This window comes from Passer domesticus, chromosome 6 (genome assembly GCF_036417665.1).
Source record: "Passer domesticus isolate bPasDom1 chromosome 6, bPasDom1.hap1, whole genome shotgun sequence".
In the NCBI taxonomy this organism is placed as follows: Eukaryota; Metazoa; Chordata; class Aves; order Passeriformes; family Passeridae; genus Passer; species Passer domesticus.
In genome coordinates this window covers 59,128,280-59,149,113 of record NC_087479.1, presented here as the reverse complement: position 1 = coordinate 59,149,113, position 20,834 = coordinate 59,128,280, and the positions used below count along the sequence as shown (strand labels likewise).

Here is a 20,834-nt window from a genome sequence, read left to right as displayed (position 1 = left end):
CCCTTATTTCACAAACATCTCTTTTGTCCTGATTCTTCTTTTAATGGTCAGCCTTTCATGATTTTGTTGCTGTTGTTTTGGTTTACTGGATTTTTCTTTTTTTACACATTGAAGGACTTCTGCTCTTGCTGCTCTACAATATTTGCTTTATCATGTATCATGGGGTGATATTCCATGATCTTGAATGATTGTCTTCAAATGCCCACATGACAAACATTGTTTTTACTCGAATATCTCTGAGAGGTCCATCTGACTCTCCTTTATGAATGTATTACATACCAGACGTGTTCAGACTCTGCAATTTACCCTCATAAAGCCCTTCAATGATACAGAAATATTATTGACATTTTACAATGGAACAGAAAACGAGTCAGCTTATTAAGGTATCTAAATGCCTAAGGATGCCTTTTGGGGATTTTCAAGGTTGCTCTGACATATAACTCTTATTGAACTAATTGAAGATTTTTCACTAAATGCCTAATTTGCATTTTTAGTTTTCTGAAAAGCTTTAAAATCTGACTCACTCGTGTCACCCTTGAAATCCAGTGGACCAGCATGTTAAACCCAGACCTCATTAGCCTTTAAACTCGTGCTCGAAGCACATGCAGCACGCCCCACAACAGGGGAAAACAGCTGAAATATACTGAGAAACTGAAAAGTAAAGATGTGGCACACACCACAAGCATCCAGTCCCCTCCTGGCCTGAGTCACACAGCAAAGTGCATCAGATGTCAGGCAGGAGAGGAGTGGATCTCCAGGGATCTGGCTGCTCCGTGCTGGGGCTGAGGGGCGCCGGGAGCCGGAGCTTGGACAGAGATGCTGGCACCAGGCTCAGCAGCCCCTCAGCTCCCTCCCTCCCTCCCCCAGTCAGGGCTGGGTTTTTCCAGCAGCTCCTGACAGGGGACAGAGCCAACATCCATGAATGGCTTCAGCCAAAGATGCTGCAGAATTGTCTGTACCCACCATGGATTTGGGCAAGTGCCCACTTCATTTCAGAAACACTTTTCAAAGCATGTCCCTATGGTGGTGTTCGAGGGTCCCAGGATGAGGAAAGAGAGGATAATCTTTTTCCATGTTTCAGAAGGCTTATTTATTATATTATGATATTATATTATATTATATTAAAATGCTACACTAAAACTATACTAAAAAGAATAGAGAAAAAAGATCCATCAGAAAGCTGGAAAGGAAATAGAATTATAACAAAATCTTGTGACTGCTCAGACACAGGTGGCTGTGATTGATCATCAAGTGAAAACAATTCACGTGGACCAGTGAAAGATGCACCTGTTGGGAAACAATGTCCAGATCACAGATAGTTATTGTTTACATTTCTTTTCTGAGGCTTCTCAGACAGAATAGGAGAAAAATCCTAGCAAAGGATTTTCATAAAAATGTCATGGTGACATGTCCCCAGGCACTAATTCCTGTACATGTACCTCATCAGATACTTAATCATGCACTTTTCTCCACTCTGATGCTGTAGATCTTTTTAGATTGCTGGTTTGGGCGGCCTAAGAGCCAGTTGTTTAGTTCAGATTGACTCAGGCACATCACCTTCACACCTCGGGGGCAGGAAGCTGGAGCAAGGACAGAAGGACAGCTTCATCTTCTGCCCGGCTCGGGTAAGGAGACGCTGTCCTTCAGCACCACTTTTCTCCACATCCCTGCTCAGGCCTCTAGCGGCTGGAAAGGGAATGGATCAGCTCTCAGGGCTTTTAAAAGCTGTTTTGCCCTTGTTAAGTCAATGAAACTGACTACACACAGCAAGCTGGGTTTGGTCAGTGTTGTTCACTGTCCTTTCACGGTGAGCATTGCTTCATTTTGGAACTCCCGTGCGCTGCCTTCCTACAGCCCACAGCACCACACCTAGGGACCAGCTAAACAAGCCACGTGGACAGCCATACTGGGGTAAGAAACACATTCTAATCAAAGAAATGTGAGATAACTAGGTAAATTAACAAATTCCTGACACGACCACCTCACAGAACTATCTACCAAGTCAGGGTTTATGGGTAACATGTTGCCTGCTAGACCCTCTGAGACTGGCTGCAGCTGCAAAAAATAAAACCGTTCAGACTGAGGCCAATGGGAAGATGCTGCCTGCAGCATAATTGCTCAGGGTTGTTGCACATTGGCTGGCGAAGGTTGGGGACTGCTGCTCTGTGTAATCGAGCAGGTTCCCGACAACACTGGAAGGCTGTTGTGTAATATCAGTTCAAGCAAAACAGGTAGAAATAAACAGACTTTTTTTTTTTTTTTTCATCTTTAGGTAGAGGTGATAAATTTTTACTGAGCACACCATGTTTTAAAATCACTTCCAAACAGATGCCAGGTATTCTTATTGCCTGGGGCTGATTAAAAAAAAAAAAAAAGGCAGGTAGCTTCTGAAAGAAATCTGAAAAGCTGTTATCCAAGTGGCGGAGGTTAAAGTCTCCATATGCATTTCAAGTAGTTTTGTATCCAAAGCGAGCACTGATTTAAGCAGACAGCTTTGGAATCATGACCTGACATACAAATACATGACTGATCCTATAGTAAATGAAAATTACAGAAAATCACAGGTGTCTGTCCTAAAATTACTGCTTATATGAACAAAGTAATTAAATCTGCCTATATGAACCAAACAATTAAATTTGCCTACTTTTAAAGAAACCCTATCAAACATAGCATGAATCACTCCAATTTGAATATTTTAAGTAGTGAAAAGCCAGAATGGCTGCAAATAGCTTCGGATACAAGCAAACTGAATGATGGAAAATTCCTTATTCATTTATTGTGACAGCACATCTTTTTCCTCCCTTGAGTATTTTTTTATTTAGTTTTACTTGTTTTCTCCAGGCCTCCAGCATATCCAAGGATTTGTCAGGAAGTTGCACTCTGAGTGTTACTTTAGGCTACTAAATTACAGAAAAGAGTGTCATTAGACTGCCCTGTGCTGAACGGACTGATTTATTTCAGAGAATAACAAAGCAATGAACACTCTGCTGTGATGACTTGCTGATCTAACAGCAAGGCTTCCCAGTACTGCACACGTTTATCAACTTCTGTCTTAACTCACTAAATTCCTCCCCATACTGAGCAACCTCAACTTGATGATGTAAAAATAAATATAATAAGCTCCTGCTCTAAACTGCAATTTGCCCTTCCCTTGCACCCAGAGACAAATCCTCAATCTTTTCTGGTTCTGTGCAGCTAGAGCTCAGCTTCCTTAAGTTAAAGTTTTTAAGTAAGAGTGTGGAAGCCATAACGCTGACAAGCACACAGACCCCAACGCAGTGTCCGTCCTGTCAGACCCGCACATCTGCTACAGGCACGCCGGGAACACTCTCCTTAGCTCGTGGCACACGGAACCGGGCAGTTGCGTTGAACCGCCCTCCGGTTCAACCGAGCGGCGAGGCGCCGGGCCGCTGCACCCCGAGCGCCGGGAGGGAGCGGCGGGGCAGCCGCGGGCGCTGCAGCAGCGGCGCCGGCCGGGGCGGCTCCGACCCGCTCCGGGCGGCAGCGCCCGCGCGAAGTTGCGCGCCCGCCCCCCGCGCTGCCGCACCCGCCGCGGGCTCGGGGAGCGCTGCGGGCTCGAGCTCGCGTCTCCCCCAGCGCCGGGCGCTACAGCCGAGCCTGGCGGCGCCGAGCCCGGACCGGCGTCCTCCCCCGGAGCATCCCCCCGCCGCCTCCTTCCCGGCGCTGCCGCCCGCTGCCGGCAGGCCTCTCCCCGCGGCTCCCGGCCGCCCGGGGATGCTCGGGGAGCTCGCCCTCCTCCCGCAGCCAGGGCCGGAGGGAGGCCGCCGGTGCCCGCGCCCCCGAGGGCGGCGGCCGTACCTGAGTCGCTGAGGCGGGGCCGGGCTCTGTCCCGCAGGTAGTAGATGAAATCCCGGCAGTTCTCGTTCTCCACCGCCCCGACGGAGCACAGCTCGGCCAGCAGCTGCAGCGCTTTCTGGCAGATCTCGTCCTCCCTGTCGCCGGGCATCGCCCCGCAGCATCCTCGGGAGCGGAGCGGAGCCCTGCGGTCAGGCGCCGCGCCGCTGCCCGCCGCCCGCCTGCGGCCGCCGCGCCGCCGCCCGCATCCTCCTCAGCCGGCGGCGCCCGCCCCGCCGGGCCGAGCCGGGCCGGGCCGGGCCGGGCCGCCCGCCGCTGCCCGCGCTGCCGCGGCCGGGGGCGCACGGGGGTCCCACCAGTTGAACGCGAGGGCGGGGAGCGCCGGCGCCGCGGCCGCCCAGCCGCGCTGGCGCAGCGCTGCCGGCGGGGGAGCGGGCGGGTGCCGCCGCGCCCCTCTCCGCCCCGGGGGCAGGACGGGCCCGAGCGCTCACGCTCCGCGCGGGAAACTTCAGAGGCGGCGCTGGGGCCGGCGGGGCGCGGAGCTGGGCGCGGGCCCTGACGGACAGCGCCCCGGCCCCCGCCTCCCCATGGCGGGCAGGCCCGGCCCTCCGCCCGCCCGCTCGTCCCGGGCCGGGCGCCCTTGCGGCTCGGCGCCCGCCGCCGCTCGGCTTCGCTCCGGCTAGCCCGTTCGCTACCCGGAACGCGCGCCCTCGCAGCCGGCAGGGGAAAGTGTCAGAGACCGGTGCTCATTCAGCGGATTCATAGCGACGGGCTAAAAAGAGTTAAAGCGCGGCTGGGAAAGCTCGGGCACCTGAGAGCCAGCCGTAGCCGGAGGGGAGGGCAGGAGAGCCTTGGCGGAGGAGGAGGGGGCTGAGGAGATGTCTGCCATTAGGCATGTTTATCCTGGCAAGTCGGAGATTCGTAAGGTGCTGCTTCGCTTTCTGGGTTTGTAGGCTGGGAGGCTGGTGGGTGTCATGAGGGGAAAAGCTGAGAACTGGCTGCTCCATTTAACTTCATTTTTTTCCCTCTCTCTCTCCCTTTTATAATACTTCAGGCAAATATCAAAGGCCACGGTAAGCTCAGGAAGTTCAGACTGGTGTAGATGTTCAGCCTCCTGTTTAAAGACTGCTGATAACTGTTCTAGAAATAGCATCATCTTCTAGTAGAAGCTTTTTTCTTCTTAAAGAAAAAGGTATATCATCGAAATGAGATGCATTTTGGGAAAGGAGAGGGTATTAAGAAAAGTTGTTTACTGATATAACTTGCCTCCTAGTGCTTTGGCAACATTGCTTATGTCTGAAAGGCATTCCCCCCTCCAACTCCCCCTTTTAAATAGAAAAATTATATCTGTAAAACGTGATTGTATAAGCCAGGCATAATTCCACCAGTAATCAGGCGACTCACTCAGGCTGGCTTGTCGTTATTAATAATTACTAATAGCTAATAAAATAGTGTGTAGCTGTCACAGTTTGTTACCATTGTAATCATATTTTTGAGGGCCAGAGATTTTGGTGGCATCAGTATATGTTTTCACGTCTAACCATGTGAAACTCTCTGCTGGTGTCAATAAATGCCACACAAATACTCATCTTGGTGCTGGAAAAACCAGTGTCATTTCTTTGCTTCTCTAAGCTGCAGGGAGAAAGACAATTGGTAAGAGGTACTGTCAGTCAGAGCCCTTCCTCTGAAAGTAAGCATCAGGCTCCAGCAGTCCTGCTGCTTAACCTACTGCAGTGAAGAAGGGGCAAATTTTAAAGAACTTCATAGACCTAGAGGCACCAGAATGTCTTTTATGGAAAAACAGGTTCAAGAGGGCTATCAGATTATTAATATGCATGTAAACTCTCAAAGCTATCAAAGATAGAGATAGCTGTAAAGTTCAAAGCCCAGTGATCGTGTGTGACCAGAGTTTGAATTACTGAATACAATTTGCCTATAATTTGTATATTATTTAACATATTTTTTGGCTCTATTTTGGTAGTTTGGCACTGACCATGATGGCTGTGCTGTTCTGTAGCTTGACCTCTCTCCAGGACAGACAAATATATCAACTGCAAAGTGATGTTAATGCCAGAGTGTGGTTTTTATCCTGTGGGACCACAAGGCCATTGCTAGCTTGGGATTTGGGCTTGCTGCAGAGTGAGCTCTGGACAGCCTGGTGATCAAGCAGTAATTTCTTTGTCCTTCTCCTTTAACAAAAAACTTGCTTCATTTTTTTGAGTAGCAGCAATTTGAAGGTGCTGAGATGTTTGCAATACAGGTGCTTGGAGATGGAAATTTTTCAGTCTGGTGGAGGAGAGAAACTATTTGGACATCACTGCTTGTAAACAAAGGCATCTATTCTCCAAAGCCCTGAGCTCTGAGTGCACTGTGAGAGCAAATGCCCCCGTCTCTGGAGATAACAGCACTAAATGTAATCAGCTGTGTCTCAAAGCAAGTGCAGCATTTCCTTCCTGATCTCGCCTCTGAGAAGCAGCTCATATCTGCCATTTTGTTATCATTGATTGCATGTTTGTCTTCTTGCAGGCGCTCCTGGTTTGCTCCTGTGTCAGCCGCAGATTTCCCCAGTTGAGGAGACCATGTTACATTTGAGATCCCTAATGAGTGCTGCACTAATTAACTTTGGTCCTAGAAGGTCACTGAGTGATGCAGTGGGATGCTCTTATTAACCTTATCCTGAGAGTCACAATCTCTACTGACACAGTAAGTCTATTTTTTTTTTCTGTTTAGCTCAAGCTGCTCTCACACAACACAGTGTACTCAGAAGTCAGAAAAAAAATCCCCAAGCCTGCTACACACAGAGTCAGAATAAGTTTAACTGTTTGACCTACAACAGTTCTGTCATCATCAATTGACACATTCGTCTTTCTTTTCTTGAAATAAAGCTTTTCCCCAGTGTTCTGGCAGCAGCACAAGGATTGCTGGCAATGAAGTCACCTTCAAAGCTGAGGCATTTGTGAAACAAATGCATTTCTGGAAGCAAGTAAGGCAGCTTGCATCAGAATTTTTGTTATGGCTAAGCTGCAACCAGAACTTATCAAGTATTTGTGTTGAGTATTTGTAATTGCTTGACTTCTATTTGCCCATTTGGGCACAGCTCATGATGGGAGTACCTTTTTCTTGAAGAGGGAGTATTTCAGGAAATCAAGAAAACTTGTAGAACAACTAAGTCACTAATGGAATACAGCAAGTCAGACTTTTTTTCATGCCGAGAAATCAAAGTTTGTGAATCTGTAGTTAAACAGGAGGACAAAATGACTGAAAACAAGAAGAACATTGCTGTGGTTAAAGGAGGCCATTTCATCAAAGGCAGTCACCTGTAGTGAACTGGTTTAGGACAAATTAGGGAAAATATCTCCAAAGGAGCCCCCTATAGGAAACAAAACCCTCCGCACCTTCCCCCCTCCCCACCACTGGGTTCGGGAAGAATTTCTTCAGAGGGGAAGTGGAAAAAGCTTGTTTATTAAAGAACAACAAAAAAACACTCCCAGCCCAAGAGAAATAGCCCGAGATGGCAACAGATGTTTCACCAGTCCAAGGGGTCGAGCCGTTTCTCTCTTCGCTGCGGAGGGTACGAAGCTTCTCTTGCAGACCCCGGACAGAGCCCCTTGCCCGGTGCCGGTCCGATATCTTCGGGGGGGAAAAGGGGGGGGGGGGGGGAAAGGGGAAGGAAGGGAACAACAGAAACCGGGGAAAGGAGGAAAAAAAATGGCGAAAAAACAAGCGAGCTAAAAAAGCAAGAAAAAAAAGAAAGAGAAGCAAAGCTAGAAGAGCAAGCAAGCAGCCAGCCGGCCAAGCAAGCATGCAAAAAGCCGAGCCCCCAAGCGGGGGGGGGGGGGGGGGGGAAGGACAAAAACGATAGACACAACAAACGGAGCAGGGGACAGAAACCACGATTTGGGATAATAAGCATGAAAATGTCCTGTCCCCACGACATTCCACCCCTTATCCCATATCGTGAACATGTTATTGAACAATGTAAACTTTCTTCTCACTTGCTCCAACCTTCCACACTTACACGTTTTCTTTCATTCTTACTTGCTCAGACCTTCGACACTTTCATATTTCCTTCTGTTTTATGTCTGTATGATCTAATGTACAGACAATGGTGGTCACGCTTAACAAACAATGATATCATCCCACAATCAGATCTCTCTGAGGTACGCAACGGGTTGTCCTATCTTTCTGCATTATCCACCAGGTATAACCTGGTCTTTGAGCAAAGACAATCCCACGAATGGGTTTGCCTGTACTCGAGGCAGGATTAATCCATACTGTCTTCCCCAACAAACTTCTGACATGGGCCACTGGGACTTTATCTCCATCTACTATATTGAGGGACTCAGACTGGGCAGGACCTGCTCGGTTGGTGGAACTTCGAGTGTTAACTAACCAGGTGGCCCTGGCTAAATGCTGCTCCCAGTTTTTGAGAGACCTCCTACCCAATGCCTTCAAGGTGGTCTTTAACAATTCATTGTATCTCTCCACTTTACCTGCAGCTGGTGCATGGTAGGGGATGTGGTATACCCACTCAATGCCATGTTTCCTAGCCTAGGTGTTAATAAGATTATTTTTAAAATGAGTCCCATTGTCTGACTCAATCCTCTCAGGGGTACTATGTCTCCAAAGGACCTGCTTTTCAAGGCCCAGGATGGTGTTATGGGCGGTAGCATGAGACACAGGGTAGGTTTCTAACCATCCTGTGGTGGCTTCTACCATTGTGAGCACGTAGCGCTTGCCTTGGCGGGTTTGAGGCAGTGTGATGTAATCAATCTGCTAGGCTTCCCCATACTTGTATTTGGACTACCGCCTACCGTACTATAGGGGTTTCACTTGCTTGGCTTGTTTGATGGTAGCACACGTCTCACAGTCATGGATAACTTGAGAAACACTGTCCATGGTTAAATCTACTCCTCGGTCTCGTGCCCACTTGTAGGTGGCATCTCTACCCTGATGGCCTGAGGCATCATGGGCCCATTGAGTTAGGAATAACTTTCCCTTGTGTTCCCAATCTAGGTCTATCTTTGACACTCCTATCCTCGCAGCCTGATCTACTTGATGATTGTTTTGCTGCTCTTTATTAGTTCTGCTTTTGGGGACATGGGCATTTACGTGGCGAACCTTCACAGGTAGTTTCTCTAACCTGGTGGCAATATTTTTCCATTCTTCAGCAGCCTAAATTGGCTTTCCTCTACGCTGCCAGTTAGCTCCTTTCCATCTCTCCAGCCAGCCCCACAGTGCATTGGCTACCATTCATGAATCAGTGTAGAGGTAGAGCTTTGGCCACTTCTCTCTTTCAGCAATGTCTAGAGCCAGCTGAACGGCCTTAAGTTCAGCGAGTTGGCTTGATCCACCCTCTCCTTCAGTGGCTTCTGCGACCTGTCGTGTGGGGCTCTATACAGCTGCTTTTTACTTCTGTTTCATTCCCACAATGCGGCAAGAACCATCAGTAAAAAGAGCATACCGTGTTTTTTTTGTCGGCAGTTGGTTGTATGGTGGTGCTTCTTCCGCTCGTGTTACTTCTTGTTCTTCTTCATTAGCGAGACCAAAATTCTCACCTTCAGGCTAGTTTGTAATTACTTTCAGAATCCCAGGTCGATTCAGGTTTCCAATACGGGCACGCTGTGTGATGAGAGCAATCCACTTGCTCCATGTTGCACTGGTGGCATGGTGGGTAGAGGGAGTCTTTCCTCTGAACATCCACCCCAGCACTGGTAGTCGGGGTGCCAGGAGGAGTTGTGCTTCCGTGCCAATCACCTCCGAGGCGGCTTGGACTCCTTCATAGGCTGCCAAAATTTCTTTCTCTGTAGGAGTGTAGCTGGCTTCAGACCTTCTATAGCTTCGACTCTAGAATCCTAATGGTCGGCCTCGAGTCTCACCAGGCACCTTCTGCCAAAGGTTCCAGGACAGGCTATGGTTCCCGGCTGCAGTGTAGAGCACGTTCTTCACATCTGGTCCTGTCCTGACTGGGCCAAGGGCTACAGCATGAGCAATCTCCTGCTTGATCTGGGCAAAGGCTTGCTGCTGTTCAGGGCCTCAGTGGAAATCGTTCTTCTTGCGGGTGACCAGGTAGAGAGGGCTCACAATCTGGCTATACTCCGGAATGTGCATTCTCCAAAACCCTATGGCGCCTAGGAAAGCTTGTGTTTCCTTTTTGCTGGTTGGTGGGGACATAGCTGTGATCTTATTGATGACATCGGTGGGAATCTGACGCCGTCCATCTTGCCACTTTACTCTAAGGAACTGGATCTCTCGAGCAGGTCCCTTGACTTTGCTCTTCTTGATGGCAAAGCCGGCTTTCAGGAGAATCTGGATTATTTTCTCTCCTTTCTCAAACACTTCTGTTGCCGTTTTCCCCTACACAATGATATTATCGATGTATTGCAGATGTTCTGGAGCCTTACCCTCTTCTAATGCAGTTTGGATCAGTCCATGGCAGATAGTGGGACTGTGTTTCCACCCCTGGGGCAGTCGGTTCCAGGTGTACTGCACGCCCCTCCAGGTGAAAGCAAACTGAGGCCTGCATTCTGCTGCCAGAGGAATGGAGAAAAATGCATTGGCAATATCGATAGTGGCATACCACTTCGCTGCCTTGGACTCCAGCTCATACTGGAGTTCCAGCATGTCCGGCACAGCAGCGCTCAGTGGTGGTGTCACTTCATTCAAGGCACGATAAGTCTACTGTCAATCTCCATTCCCCTTCAGATTTACGCACAGGCCAGATGGGGCTGTTGAAGGGTGAGTGGGTTTTGCTAACCACCCTTTGGCTTTCTAGCTCACGAATCATTTTGTGGATGGGGATTACGGCATCTTGATTCGTTCTATACTGCTGGCGATGCACTGTCGAGGTCGCAATTGGCACGAGTTGCTCTTCTACCCTCAGGAGTCTTACTGCAGATGGGTTTTCTGTCAGTCCAGGTAAGGTGTTCAATTGCTTAATATTCTCTGCCTCTACAGCAGCTATGCCAAAAGCCCATCTGAGTCCCTTTGGGTCTTTGTAATAACCGTTCCGGAGGAAGTCTATGCCCAGAATACACGGAGCCCCTGGGCCAGTTACAATGGGATGTTTCTTCTACTCCTTCCCAGTTAGGCTCACCTCAGCTTCCACCAGGGTCAGTTGTTGTGATCCCCCTGTCACACCAGTAATGGAAACAGGTTCGGCCCCCACATGTCCCGATGGTATTAGAGTACACTGTGCACCAGTATCCACTAAAGCGTTATATTTTTGTGGTTCTGATGTGCCAGGCCATCGGATCCACACCGTTTAAAAGATACGGTTTTCCCATGCCTCTACCTGGCTAGAGGCAGGGCCCCTCTACGCCTGTTTATCCTTCTTTCCTGGGGCATATGTCTTGGAGGTTCCCTCAAGGGGATTAGACATGTCATCATCATCATCATACCTGGCTGTTCGGCTACGGGCAACTGGGGCTGTTTTCCTTTTCTTACCTTCCTTCAATTCACGCACTCGTTGTGCTAGAACAGCAGTAGGCTTCCTATCCCATTTCCTCATGTTTTCTCTAGACTCACGTAAGAAGAACCACAACTCAGCTCGTGGGGTGTACCTTCTCTCTTTAACAAGGGAACGTTTGCGTTGGGTACCAGGGCCTCTAATTTGTACAGCTGAAATTTGGAGGAGGTCTTCCTTAATCTCTTCCCTGAGTTTCTTGCTGCTTTTCTCTATTTTGTCTTCTAGTTCCTGCAGTCGTGTTTCCACAGTTGCAATTCTGGCATGAGTCGGGCCATGTACAGCATCCGCATATGCCCGAAGTTTCTTCGCCATATCGAGTACAGTCTCATATACCTCCTCCCGCTTCATTATTGCTAGCGCAGAAGCATATTCAGGTGGCCCAAGTCGCACCAGTTTCCTCCACATTACAGGTGTGCATGGTACAAAGTCTGGATTCCTAGTTGTTACATCGTCTGAAAAAATGATCTCCACCACTGCCATCTCCCTCAGGCGTTGGATTCCCTGTTCTATGGTCTTCCATCGTGTCTGCTGAACATAGAGGTCATCGGCACACAGATATCTCTGTGCCACGCTGTCCAGGACCCGTTCCCAGAGGCTGTGAGGGCTAGCCCCCCTCATCATGCCTTGGTCGATGACGGGATCATGTGACAGGGATCCCAAATGCCTCGCTTCAGTGCCATCCAGAATGGTAGCCTCCCCTGCCGCATCCCAAAGGCGGACCAGCCAACTAATTATAGATTCGTCGGGCTGTCGCCGATAATCCTTCCTTAGGCCTCGAAGGTCCTTCAGGGAGAAGGAATCAATAGTGGCCTCTGATCTTGTGCCAGTTGCTCTGACTCCTGATTTTATGTCAGGAGGTGTTGAGGGTCCTTCTCCTGCATCGTAATCATCATCATCCTTCACTGGTCGGTCAGTCTTATCTGTACACTTTCCACTTCTTGTACTAGTAGCAACAGCCCTTGGCTGAGGCTCACTGTCTGATTTAACTGCTGGCTTCGAGCCTGGGGTGTTAGCTGCAGCCTGAGTAACTGGGATAGCTGCTGATTTATCTCCCTGCCCCCCTGCCTCTGTCTGCTGCCCTACAGTATCTAGCAGGGTACGATAAACATATGCCAGGGCCCAGCTCACTGAAAGGATCCTTTTCTCCTTAGGGTTATCCTGGCATTTCCCTTTCAGGTACTTCGCCACCTCAGCCGGGTTCTGAATTTGTTCAGATGGAAAGTCCCAGTCTACCGGATCAGAAAACTCCTTTAAAATTTGGCCCATATCCTCCCATTTCCCACACCACTCAGGACTTTTTACCCTTGGTTGTACCCCTAAATCAGGGGTCTCACCAGCCCCTCTAGAAATTTCAGCCTTCATCTTATATAAACTGTAGACAGTATAGAGCAAGGTTGTTAAATTAAATAACAGAAAGATGGTGTCCTTGGCAGTCAGGGAGAAGTGATCATTTTCTAATAGAAATGTAAACAATTCGGAGGAGGAAAAGGAAAACAAAGGCTGAATAACCTCCTCCCCCATAACAAATTTAACACACAGCCGCAACCACGAATTATACATTCCTGGAACCGATAACAACATTTTTATAAGCCCCTTGCAAAATATCACACCCAAGCCCAGCCCGATGAATATTCTGGTTAGTGCCCCTCTGCTACAAAAGCTACGTATTAGGGACAATACCGGAGCTATTTCTGGATGAGAAAATAACCCCAGTGACCATAAGGCTATGAAAACTTCAAAGAACCCTAATGACCAGAGATAGAGGCAGGCTTTCACTCCAAATGACATTACAACTTTAAAAGGAGACATACCAATATTTCCACAAACAGTTAAAGCCAAAAAATATTATTAGAGTAAAGCTTTTTCCACTTTGTCCTTTTCCCCGTACGGGCCACCAAATTATTTAACTAGTTTAAAACAAATTAAAAAAAATATCTCCAAAAGAGCCCCCTATAAGAAACAAAACCCTCCGCACCTTCCCCCCTCCCCACCACTGAGTTCGGAAAAAATTTCTTCAAAAGAAAAGTAAAAAAAGCTTGTTTATTAAAAAACAACAAAAAAACACTCCCAGCCCAAGAAAAATAGCCCGAAATGGCAACAGATGTTTCACCAGTCCAAAGAGTCGAGCCGTTTCTCTCTTCGCTGCGGAAAGTACGAAGCTTCTCTTGCAGACCCCGGACAGAGCCCCTTGCCCGGTGCCGGTCCGATATCTTCGGGGGGGAAAAAGGGGGGGGGGGGGGAAAGGGGAAGGAAAAGAACAACAGAAACCGGGGAAAGGAGAGAAAAAGAAAAAAATGGCGAAAAAAAAAAAAAACAAGCGAGCTAAAAAAGCAAGAAAAAAAAGAAAAAGAAGCGAAGCTAGAAAAACAAGCAAGCAGCCAGCCAGCCAAGCAAACATGCAAAAAGCCCAGCCCCAAAGCAGAAAGGAAAAAAAAAAAAACAAAAACAATAAACACAACAAACAAAGCAAAAAACAAAAACCACAATTTAAAATAATAAACATAAAAATGTCCTGTCCCCACAACATGTAGTCCAGGCTGGAGAAGGGAAATGCCATGGTAGGCTCAAGGATTGATACATCTTTCAAAAATGTTTCTGCTATTGGCCGTGCCAGACTTTCTGCCTCACTCTCCCTCTTATATACAGTCACCCTTCTATTCATAATGGGTATGCCTTCTGCTGCTGCTGCTGAAAAGTAGAAAATGCTTAGGTAAACATACAAGAGAAGGGAAATCTGAGTAACTACAACTGGGGTTTTTTTTAAGATGATGTTTTCTGAGCAGCGTCTTTCTTGAGATGAGTTAGTTATTCACAGAAGGTTTTAGGAATGCTTTTAAGGGGAGGTTAGTTAGAAAACAGGGGTATGTCCCCATCTGGGCTTTCCCTCATCATTGACTTTTAGAGGTGATATGGAAACAGGTTGGTGTTAACTAAAGGGAAGGTGGTAACATCACTTTGATGATGTTAATGTGAAAAAATAGCTGTCCTTGAGTATAATGGAGTCATTTGAAGATTTTGAGATCAGAATTACATACTCTGATGAAAGAAGGAATAGTAGTGTATTTTCCTTATGGTTTTTATAAAATCTTGGGGCTTTTTATTTGAACTCACATGTCATTTCTTGATGTGTGCTCAGATTTTTAAAACATAATGCATAAACACAGTGTTAAATGCTAGCATAGTACTGATCTTTGTATTTTCCTCTGCAGGAGGCCTGTGAGCTGTTCCCATGTCAGAACGAGTAAAATGTCATTTTGGGGTTTTCTGAATGATGGTAGGGAGCTTTCTCACAGCAGGTCCTGAAGGAAGAGCAAAGTGTCCCTCCTGAGCAGAGGAAAAGTGTGTCAAGTGTCTGAGATGCCATCAAGTGTCACTAGAAGCTGTGCTGTACCAGAGGATTGGGAGTGTACATCTGACAGCCAGTGCCCTGGTACAGCTCAGCTACGTTCTACAGAGTGAGCTGAAGGGGTGTGGATAAAGAATGAGTGGGATTTTTTATGGTTCCTTTTTTTTTCCAGTTGTTCTTTTCCCCATGCCTCCATTAGACTAAACTTTACTGCCTAAGGAAAAGTTGCAAGCTCAAAATAGGAGACACTGCACAGAAGACTGTAAACAGCTCAGCATGAACACAAGCTCTTTGGTATGATGGACCACTTTCATGACCTCCTTATAACAGATTACCATTTTTTTCTTGATCTTTATACCATTCACATTGTTAATAGAGAGTACCCTGGGTGCTGTAGCATGTCACATGCAATTTTAATCTATCTTAAGAAAGCTTCCTTAAAACTTGAGAAAGAGGGAGGAAAACACATCTCTTCTGATTTGCCTTCTAATTTGACAATCTCTTCCTTGACAGCTTTTGCGAACTCTACTGGGAGAACAAAAAGAAGTGTACTGAATAATTCAGCCTTGAGGAGAGTGAATTGAGCTTGAGGAGAATTGTTGAATTCCCAAGTCTGTGGTTTGTGGTTTTTGTCATCGACTGCGCACATGGATTGAAAATCTTGTCTCTGCAGTCAGTGGTTTTTATCTCCTCTTTGGATTCTGCAGTTTTATCTGGCTTTCGATCCCTGATCACCAGCTCTCTGTTCTTGCAAATAAACACAAAAGAACCATTGAAGGACCTTTCTGCTTCCAAGGGGAGCCACAAAAAGCCTGCTACACTAATAAATCAGAATTTAACTTTGGACCTGAATGTTGTAGATAGTCCAATGAAAGTTGATGGAGTCATCGTGCTAAATGTGAGGCACTCTTCCTACTGTCCTACCCTCACATGCTGGAATATCCAAATTCTCAAGGAAGGTGAAAGTTTGATATCAGAAAAGAACTTGCTGAAAATAGGGTGTCTTAACTCACCCTAAAATTTGTTATTTATATTAACATGCTGATGGGAGCCAGACAATAACAATAGGAGCTGGTCCTGCATGTTATGCATTGGCAGCCAATAAGTGAAAAACCCCAAGTTAATATCATTTGAGAATTTGTAAATGCATAAAATAGAGAGCCCATTTTCTGCAAGGTGGAATGATGATGCAATACCTGTCACTGAAAGTAGTTTGCCCAGAAAAATGTTATAATTGTGAGAGTCTAGCCAGTATTCAGGACTCTATATAAAACCTGAACCATGCTCATAATTTCTTGAAGCCACTAAACATGGTAAATGTTATTAGCTCTAAAGGATTTTTTTCCCTGCTTCAAAAAGCAGAATCATCTGCAGAAAAAAAAAAAAATATATAGTCTGAAAATTGTTATCACACTGTCAGTAGAACTTTTATTTAATTAACTCTTATTGACAATCTCACTGAGTGGTATAGTCCATATAAGTAAATATCTGAGCTCAGTCATAATGTGGACTGCAGGAAAGCTCTGCTAATGTATTTCTATTCAGCTGCTTGCAGCTACAAATTAACATTTCCTAACCAAAAGAAAGAAATAAAAATGTTTGGTGGTTTTGTGATGGATTTGTAAGACAATGCTAAGTAACTTTCAGTGAGGAGGATATGGTCTCTTATCCTTGAACTTTAAGAGATAACAGAACCTTAACCTAAAAAAAGGAAAAAAAAAAAAAAACCCCAAATCAAAGCCCAAACCAAATTCTTAATACCCAATTAAAAAACCCTCAGTTTTGATTCATGGTAAATTAATGCTTTGTAACTCACAGTTATCACTAGTGTTTCTGTAGTCATGGACTTCTTTGAAAGACAGCTAAATCTAGAAAACTTTTTAAATTAAGTGACAGGTCAGATGGGATCTGCTTGCAAGTGAAACAAATCCACAAGTCTCCCTGTGGAGGGACGAAAATTTTTATTCCTTTTAGCTCTATCTTTAGTTCTGATTAACATATAATCAAATAAACTGGAGTCCATCCAGAAGGCAGTTTTGGTTAAAAATAGTCAGATAACTGCATCAAGAATATGCTTTCTGCAAGGTACTCCTGAGGTAGGAAATGCAGAAATGGTGTCTGTTCTGGGCTAAAAATCCCTTTTTCCACAAGCAGGAATTCAAATCAGAGTTGTAGCACATGCATGCACACTGTTTCAAGTGCCAGAACACTTCTGGTTTTAGTTAAAGGGAACAACCCATGTCCCTAAAGGCAGGTGCTTCCCAGTGTGAATCAGGGCTGCCCCTGGAGAGGTCCTGGAATGCTGGTGTGAGGATCCTGAGGCAGAATCCTGTCCTCAAATCTCTGGCTAAAGATGAAAAACTTACCTTGAAAATGCCTGGCTTTTGTAACATCTGACTTGGGCACAGCCTTGTTGCTGGGCAAGGGAGTGACAGGAACAACAAATCCCCAGGGGAAGGAGGAAAGGAAGGAATCCCAGTGGAGCAATAACAAATCCCTGTTCTCCAGGTGAAGGGGGAGAGGAAGGAATCCCAGTGGAGCAATAACAAATCCCTGTTCTCCAGGTGAAGGGGGAGAGGAAGGAATCCCATGGAGCAATAACAAATCCCTGTTCTCCAGGTGAAGGGGGAGAGGAAGGAATCCCATGGAGCAATAACAAATCCCTGTTCTCCAGGTGAAGGAGGAGAGGAAGGAATCCCAGTGGAACAAGGTTCTTTGGCCACACTGTAGCTCGTGGTATCTCAGTGCAATATGTGCCAACCTCCTGTTCCTGTGCAGCCTCAGGACCCAGTGCTGGGCATCAATCTGCACAGGACAGGGAGAGTTTTATGGGATCTTGGGCATCTCCCTTCCCAACAGACTAGCAAACAACTCCTCTACGCCATTGCATTTGAAATACTGGGGGAATAAAAGAGCTGTGCTGCTGTGTGAGATACTTTTGAGGGAGAACCAGGTAAGCTGTTTCTTTGGCAGAGGGATAATTAAACTTGTGACTGAGTCCCATGTATAAATGAGTTTTTTCAACAAAATATAAACACTTCCATCAGCAGAATTGTGTTTTTTAGAAATGTATCTCTTTGTGATGCTGCTTTTTGCCTAAAAGACACTGCAGTTTGCTTTATTTGTTATAATAATTATAACCTATACCTTAGAATTTTTTTCTTCTACCCTGTGATCATCTCCCTGAATAGCTAGAAGCTATTTTTCCTTCTCTGAGGATGTTCTGATGAAGCTGATGCTGTGTGGTAGGTCCTGGCCACCTGCTTTACTTGGTCATGTGAATGTTTTCCTGAGTCATACTCCCAAAATACATTGTTGCCTAAATCTAGGGAAAACTGACAATCCGTAGCAGTTGAACTTTCATATTACAGCAGAATTTATGTTAAAAATAAATTGTCACAAATTATTACTTTCTGGAATACATGAGTTTCTTGCTAAGAACCTGGGTAAGGACCTAGTTCTCTGTGTGAGAAGGGTTTCTCTTGCCATTAATTACTCCAGGAACTAAAGTCCACACCAAAACACTAGATAGGAGATTGAGATTTATGTTCCCTGCTTTTCTGGTTAAATATTGAAGCTGTCACAGAAATGTTCTCCAGCCTATGTCAGCTGCTGTTAGCTTTCAGAGCTCATTCTTCTTTAGGCGCTGAGATTTTCAGCTTTTTTCAACACAGGAATATCTCTGCAGCCAGAAGGGTTAAGGTTGCTTTAGCAAGGCAGAGGGCACAGGCCATCTATAAGTTGTTCTGTGAGCCAGAGCCTGTGGGAAAACAATATTTTGTGTGATGAAATGACTCCTGGCCTCACCTTTTCCTATGTGATCTGTGCAAGGTGCTGTTTTACTGAAATCCTGCTGTTTTGGCTACTATGACTTTAGATTTTAACCCTTCTGGAACAGTGCCTGGCTTTAGGAGAGGATTCTAAACAGTGTTCCAGGTGGAGCCCACGTTTCAGTCTGAAGGAAAGAGGGGAAATGTAAAGCATGTGCTGGTCCCAGTATTGCCTGGGGCTGTCTCTGCAGTGATGTTTGAGTGGGTTGATGCCAGCAATCTCCCTGGTCAGTAACAGAGCTAGTTTGAATTTTGCTGAGGTGTGTGCCTGACTCCATGGATTGCGTGTGAAAGTCAGTGGCCTCTTTCCCCCATATTAGAAAATAGAAGGTGAAGAATGCATAATCCACCCTGTACTTGTGCTGGCTGGAGCAGGGTTTGGAACACAAACTAGGCTCATGGGGAAAAACAAACAGAGTGAGTTGACAATGTGAAGCTATTGCAAAAAGAGACAAATGTGACTCTGCAGTTTATCGTGAGGAATATTGCATGAAAGACATAATTGTTCTGATTTGAAATTGCTGATGCTTCATCTAACACAAGTTTTGGATACTGCAATTTCAGATATAGATGAGTTGGAGAGTCCAGAAAAAAGAAAAAAAATGTAATCTTACAAAACAATCATTTGTAAGCACTTCCTGTGAGGAAAAAGCTAAAAAGAAATAGGTTTCATAAGCTTTTCTAAAAGAAAATGATGTTATGACTGTGGAAAAAATTGTTGGTTTTGTAGCCAGGTTTTCTGGCTTCTTCAAATAGAAATTGAGTATGATAACAAAAAATGGGGCAAATATAGTCAACACAACATATAGGAAAGTAAATGCAGTTTTCTATGCAATAGAAGGTGATCTAACCAGAATAAAAAAATAATTTAAGTAAGAATACATTTGTGTCTCAAATGAAAATCATGCCAAAGCATTTTACATTGATGTCTTAAAAGTGGTTTAGTTTAGTATTAGTAAAAATGTATTATGATTTAAAATATTTTTCTTGAGTGAATAAGCATGCCTTTGCAGTTGCTGTTGAATGTGCATTAAGTTAAGAGAAAACATAAAAGGTTGTCTTAATTGTTCCAAATGCTGCCCATCTCAGGTCATTCAATATCCAGTGCAACTCCCACCAAATTCCTTGTGAAGACTGTGGTGACTTTTTCCACACTGTAAAACAGCCTTTACTCCCAAAGTTGGGTAAAATCAAAGTGATCTGTGATGGTGCCTGTGTTTGGGGTATTTCAGTACATGGCAGCATCAGTTCTGAGATTTGTTTGTCTGTGTGGGATCTGGGGATTTTAGTTCCAGGTGGATCTCATCTTGTCCTCCACATCTTAAGTGTCCACTGTAAATTGTGGGCTCACTTCAGCACTGCAGTGTTGCACAGAACCAAGGGATTCGAAGATGAAACCTTTACAGTTCTTTCTTCTGAATCACACAGTGGACTTCACTTTTCACACTTTCTCTTTTTTCACTTTTACTCCAAAACTGCAAAATGATTAAACCAGACAGGTATGTCTACTTCTCAGTATATACTTTATCAAAGTACAGATGTGAGCAAACTAAGGAATGTGTGATATGATTTTTTATTTGTAGTTCTCCTCACTGAACTGTCAGTGGTGACTTCAATTTCTCTACGTTACATAACAAAGATGTTATTGGTAATAACTTTGCTCTTCCTTGGCAGACATGCCAAATATCAAGGTTACAGGAATTTAATCTCATTATTGATAGCAACTAGACATTTTTAAGATATCAATCAAAAAGATCTTTGAGCTTTTTGTTCTGTCCAACAACATTATACTCAGGAAACAAGGAGAAATTATAATAAAATATGGTCACCGTGTTTTTTCCAAATGCTCATCTGCCTCTCACAGGAGATTTTATCCTTTGATCAAAGTATCTAAAACTACACAGTAAAGACCTTGATAATTAACAAGTCAAGATTTGCACTCAGTTATGTCTCACAACATAAGTCATATTCATGTGAATGTAGAAACAGTTTCTTCTGAGTGGATTTTCTGCTTTTCACATTGAAACTAACATTGATTAATAAATTTTAATAAACTTACTGTAGCCTTATGTAATCAGAGTGTAATTTATTTTTCTGACCTGAAAGTTATATTTACAGTTTGTATCTGAATTTAAACTTCCCTTTTTTTCATTATCGTGCAACTAGAGATGAATGAGAAATATCTTTACGATTATTTGAAATTTGGAGGACTTTTGTGATAGCTCCAGTTCTAGCATGGGCAGAAAACATGCTTTTTTTTAGAGTGTTTTGGACTTTTTTAGTTTTGCTGATAGAAGTGGAACTGTCTTCATTGAACCAAAGACTGTCATCTTGGGAATAGAGCACCCTGAAGCAAATGCCTGATGCCTCCTTC

General features: G+C 45.2%; 1 protein-coding gene and 1 long non-coding RNA gene across 10 annotated transcripts in view; one reads left to right on the top strand and one right to left on the bottom strand.

Moving 5' to 3' along the window:
- LOC135303885 (synaptotagmin-9) overlaps nt 1-4,121 on the bottom strand; it is a 66,994-nt gene extending 62,873 nt beyond the window's left edge. For all 4 annotated transcript variants that reach the window (XR_010365292.1, XR_010365293.1, XM_064426096.1 and 1 more), the window contains exon 1: nt 3,820-4,121. Coding sequence is in view for 2 of the 4 variants with exons in the window: in XM_064426096.1 (XP_064282166.1) it covers nt 3,820-3,967 (148 nt within the window). In the remaining 2 variants the exon portion in view is untranslated. The remainder of the gene's footprint in view (nt 1-3,819) is intronic.
- Nucleotides 3,543-20,523, top strand: LOC135303886 (uncharacterized). 6 transcript variants are annotated; one of them, XR_010365297.1, is made up of 6 exons: nt 4,202-4,742; nt 4,871-5,008; nt 6,343-6,519; nt 14,803-14,924; nt 15,144-17,194; nt 17,305-20,523. It is a non-coding gene; the product is annotated as an uncharacterized LOC135303886 (long non-coding RNA). The 6 variants fall into 6 exon arrangements; XR_010365299.1 differs by adding an exon at nt 14,578-14,714 and having other exon boundaries at nt 15,144-20,523; XR_010365298.1 differs by having other exon boundaries at nt 4,209-4,742; nt 15,144-17,108; nt 17,166-20,523.
- Nucleotides 20,524-20,834: the final 311 nt, after the last annotated feature.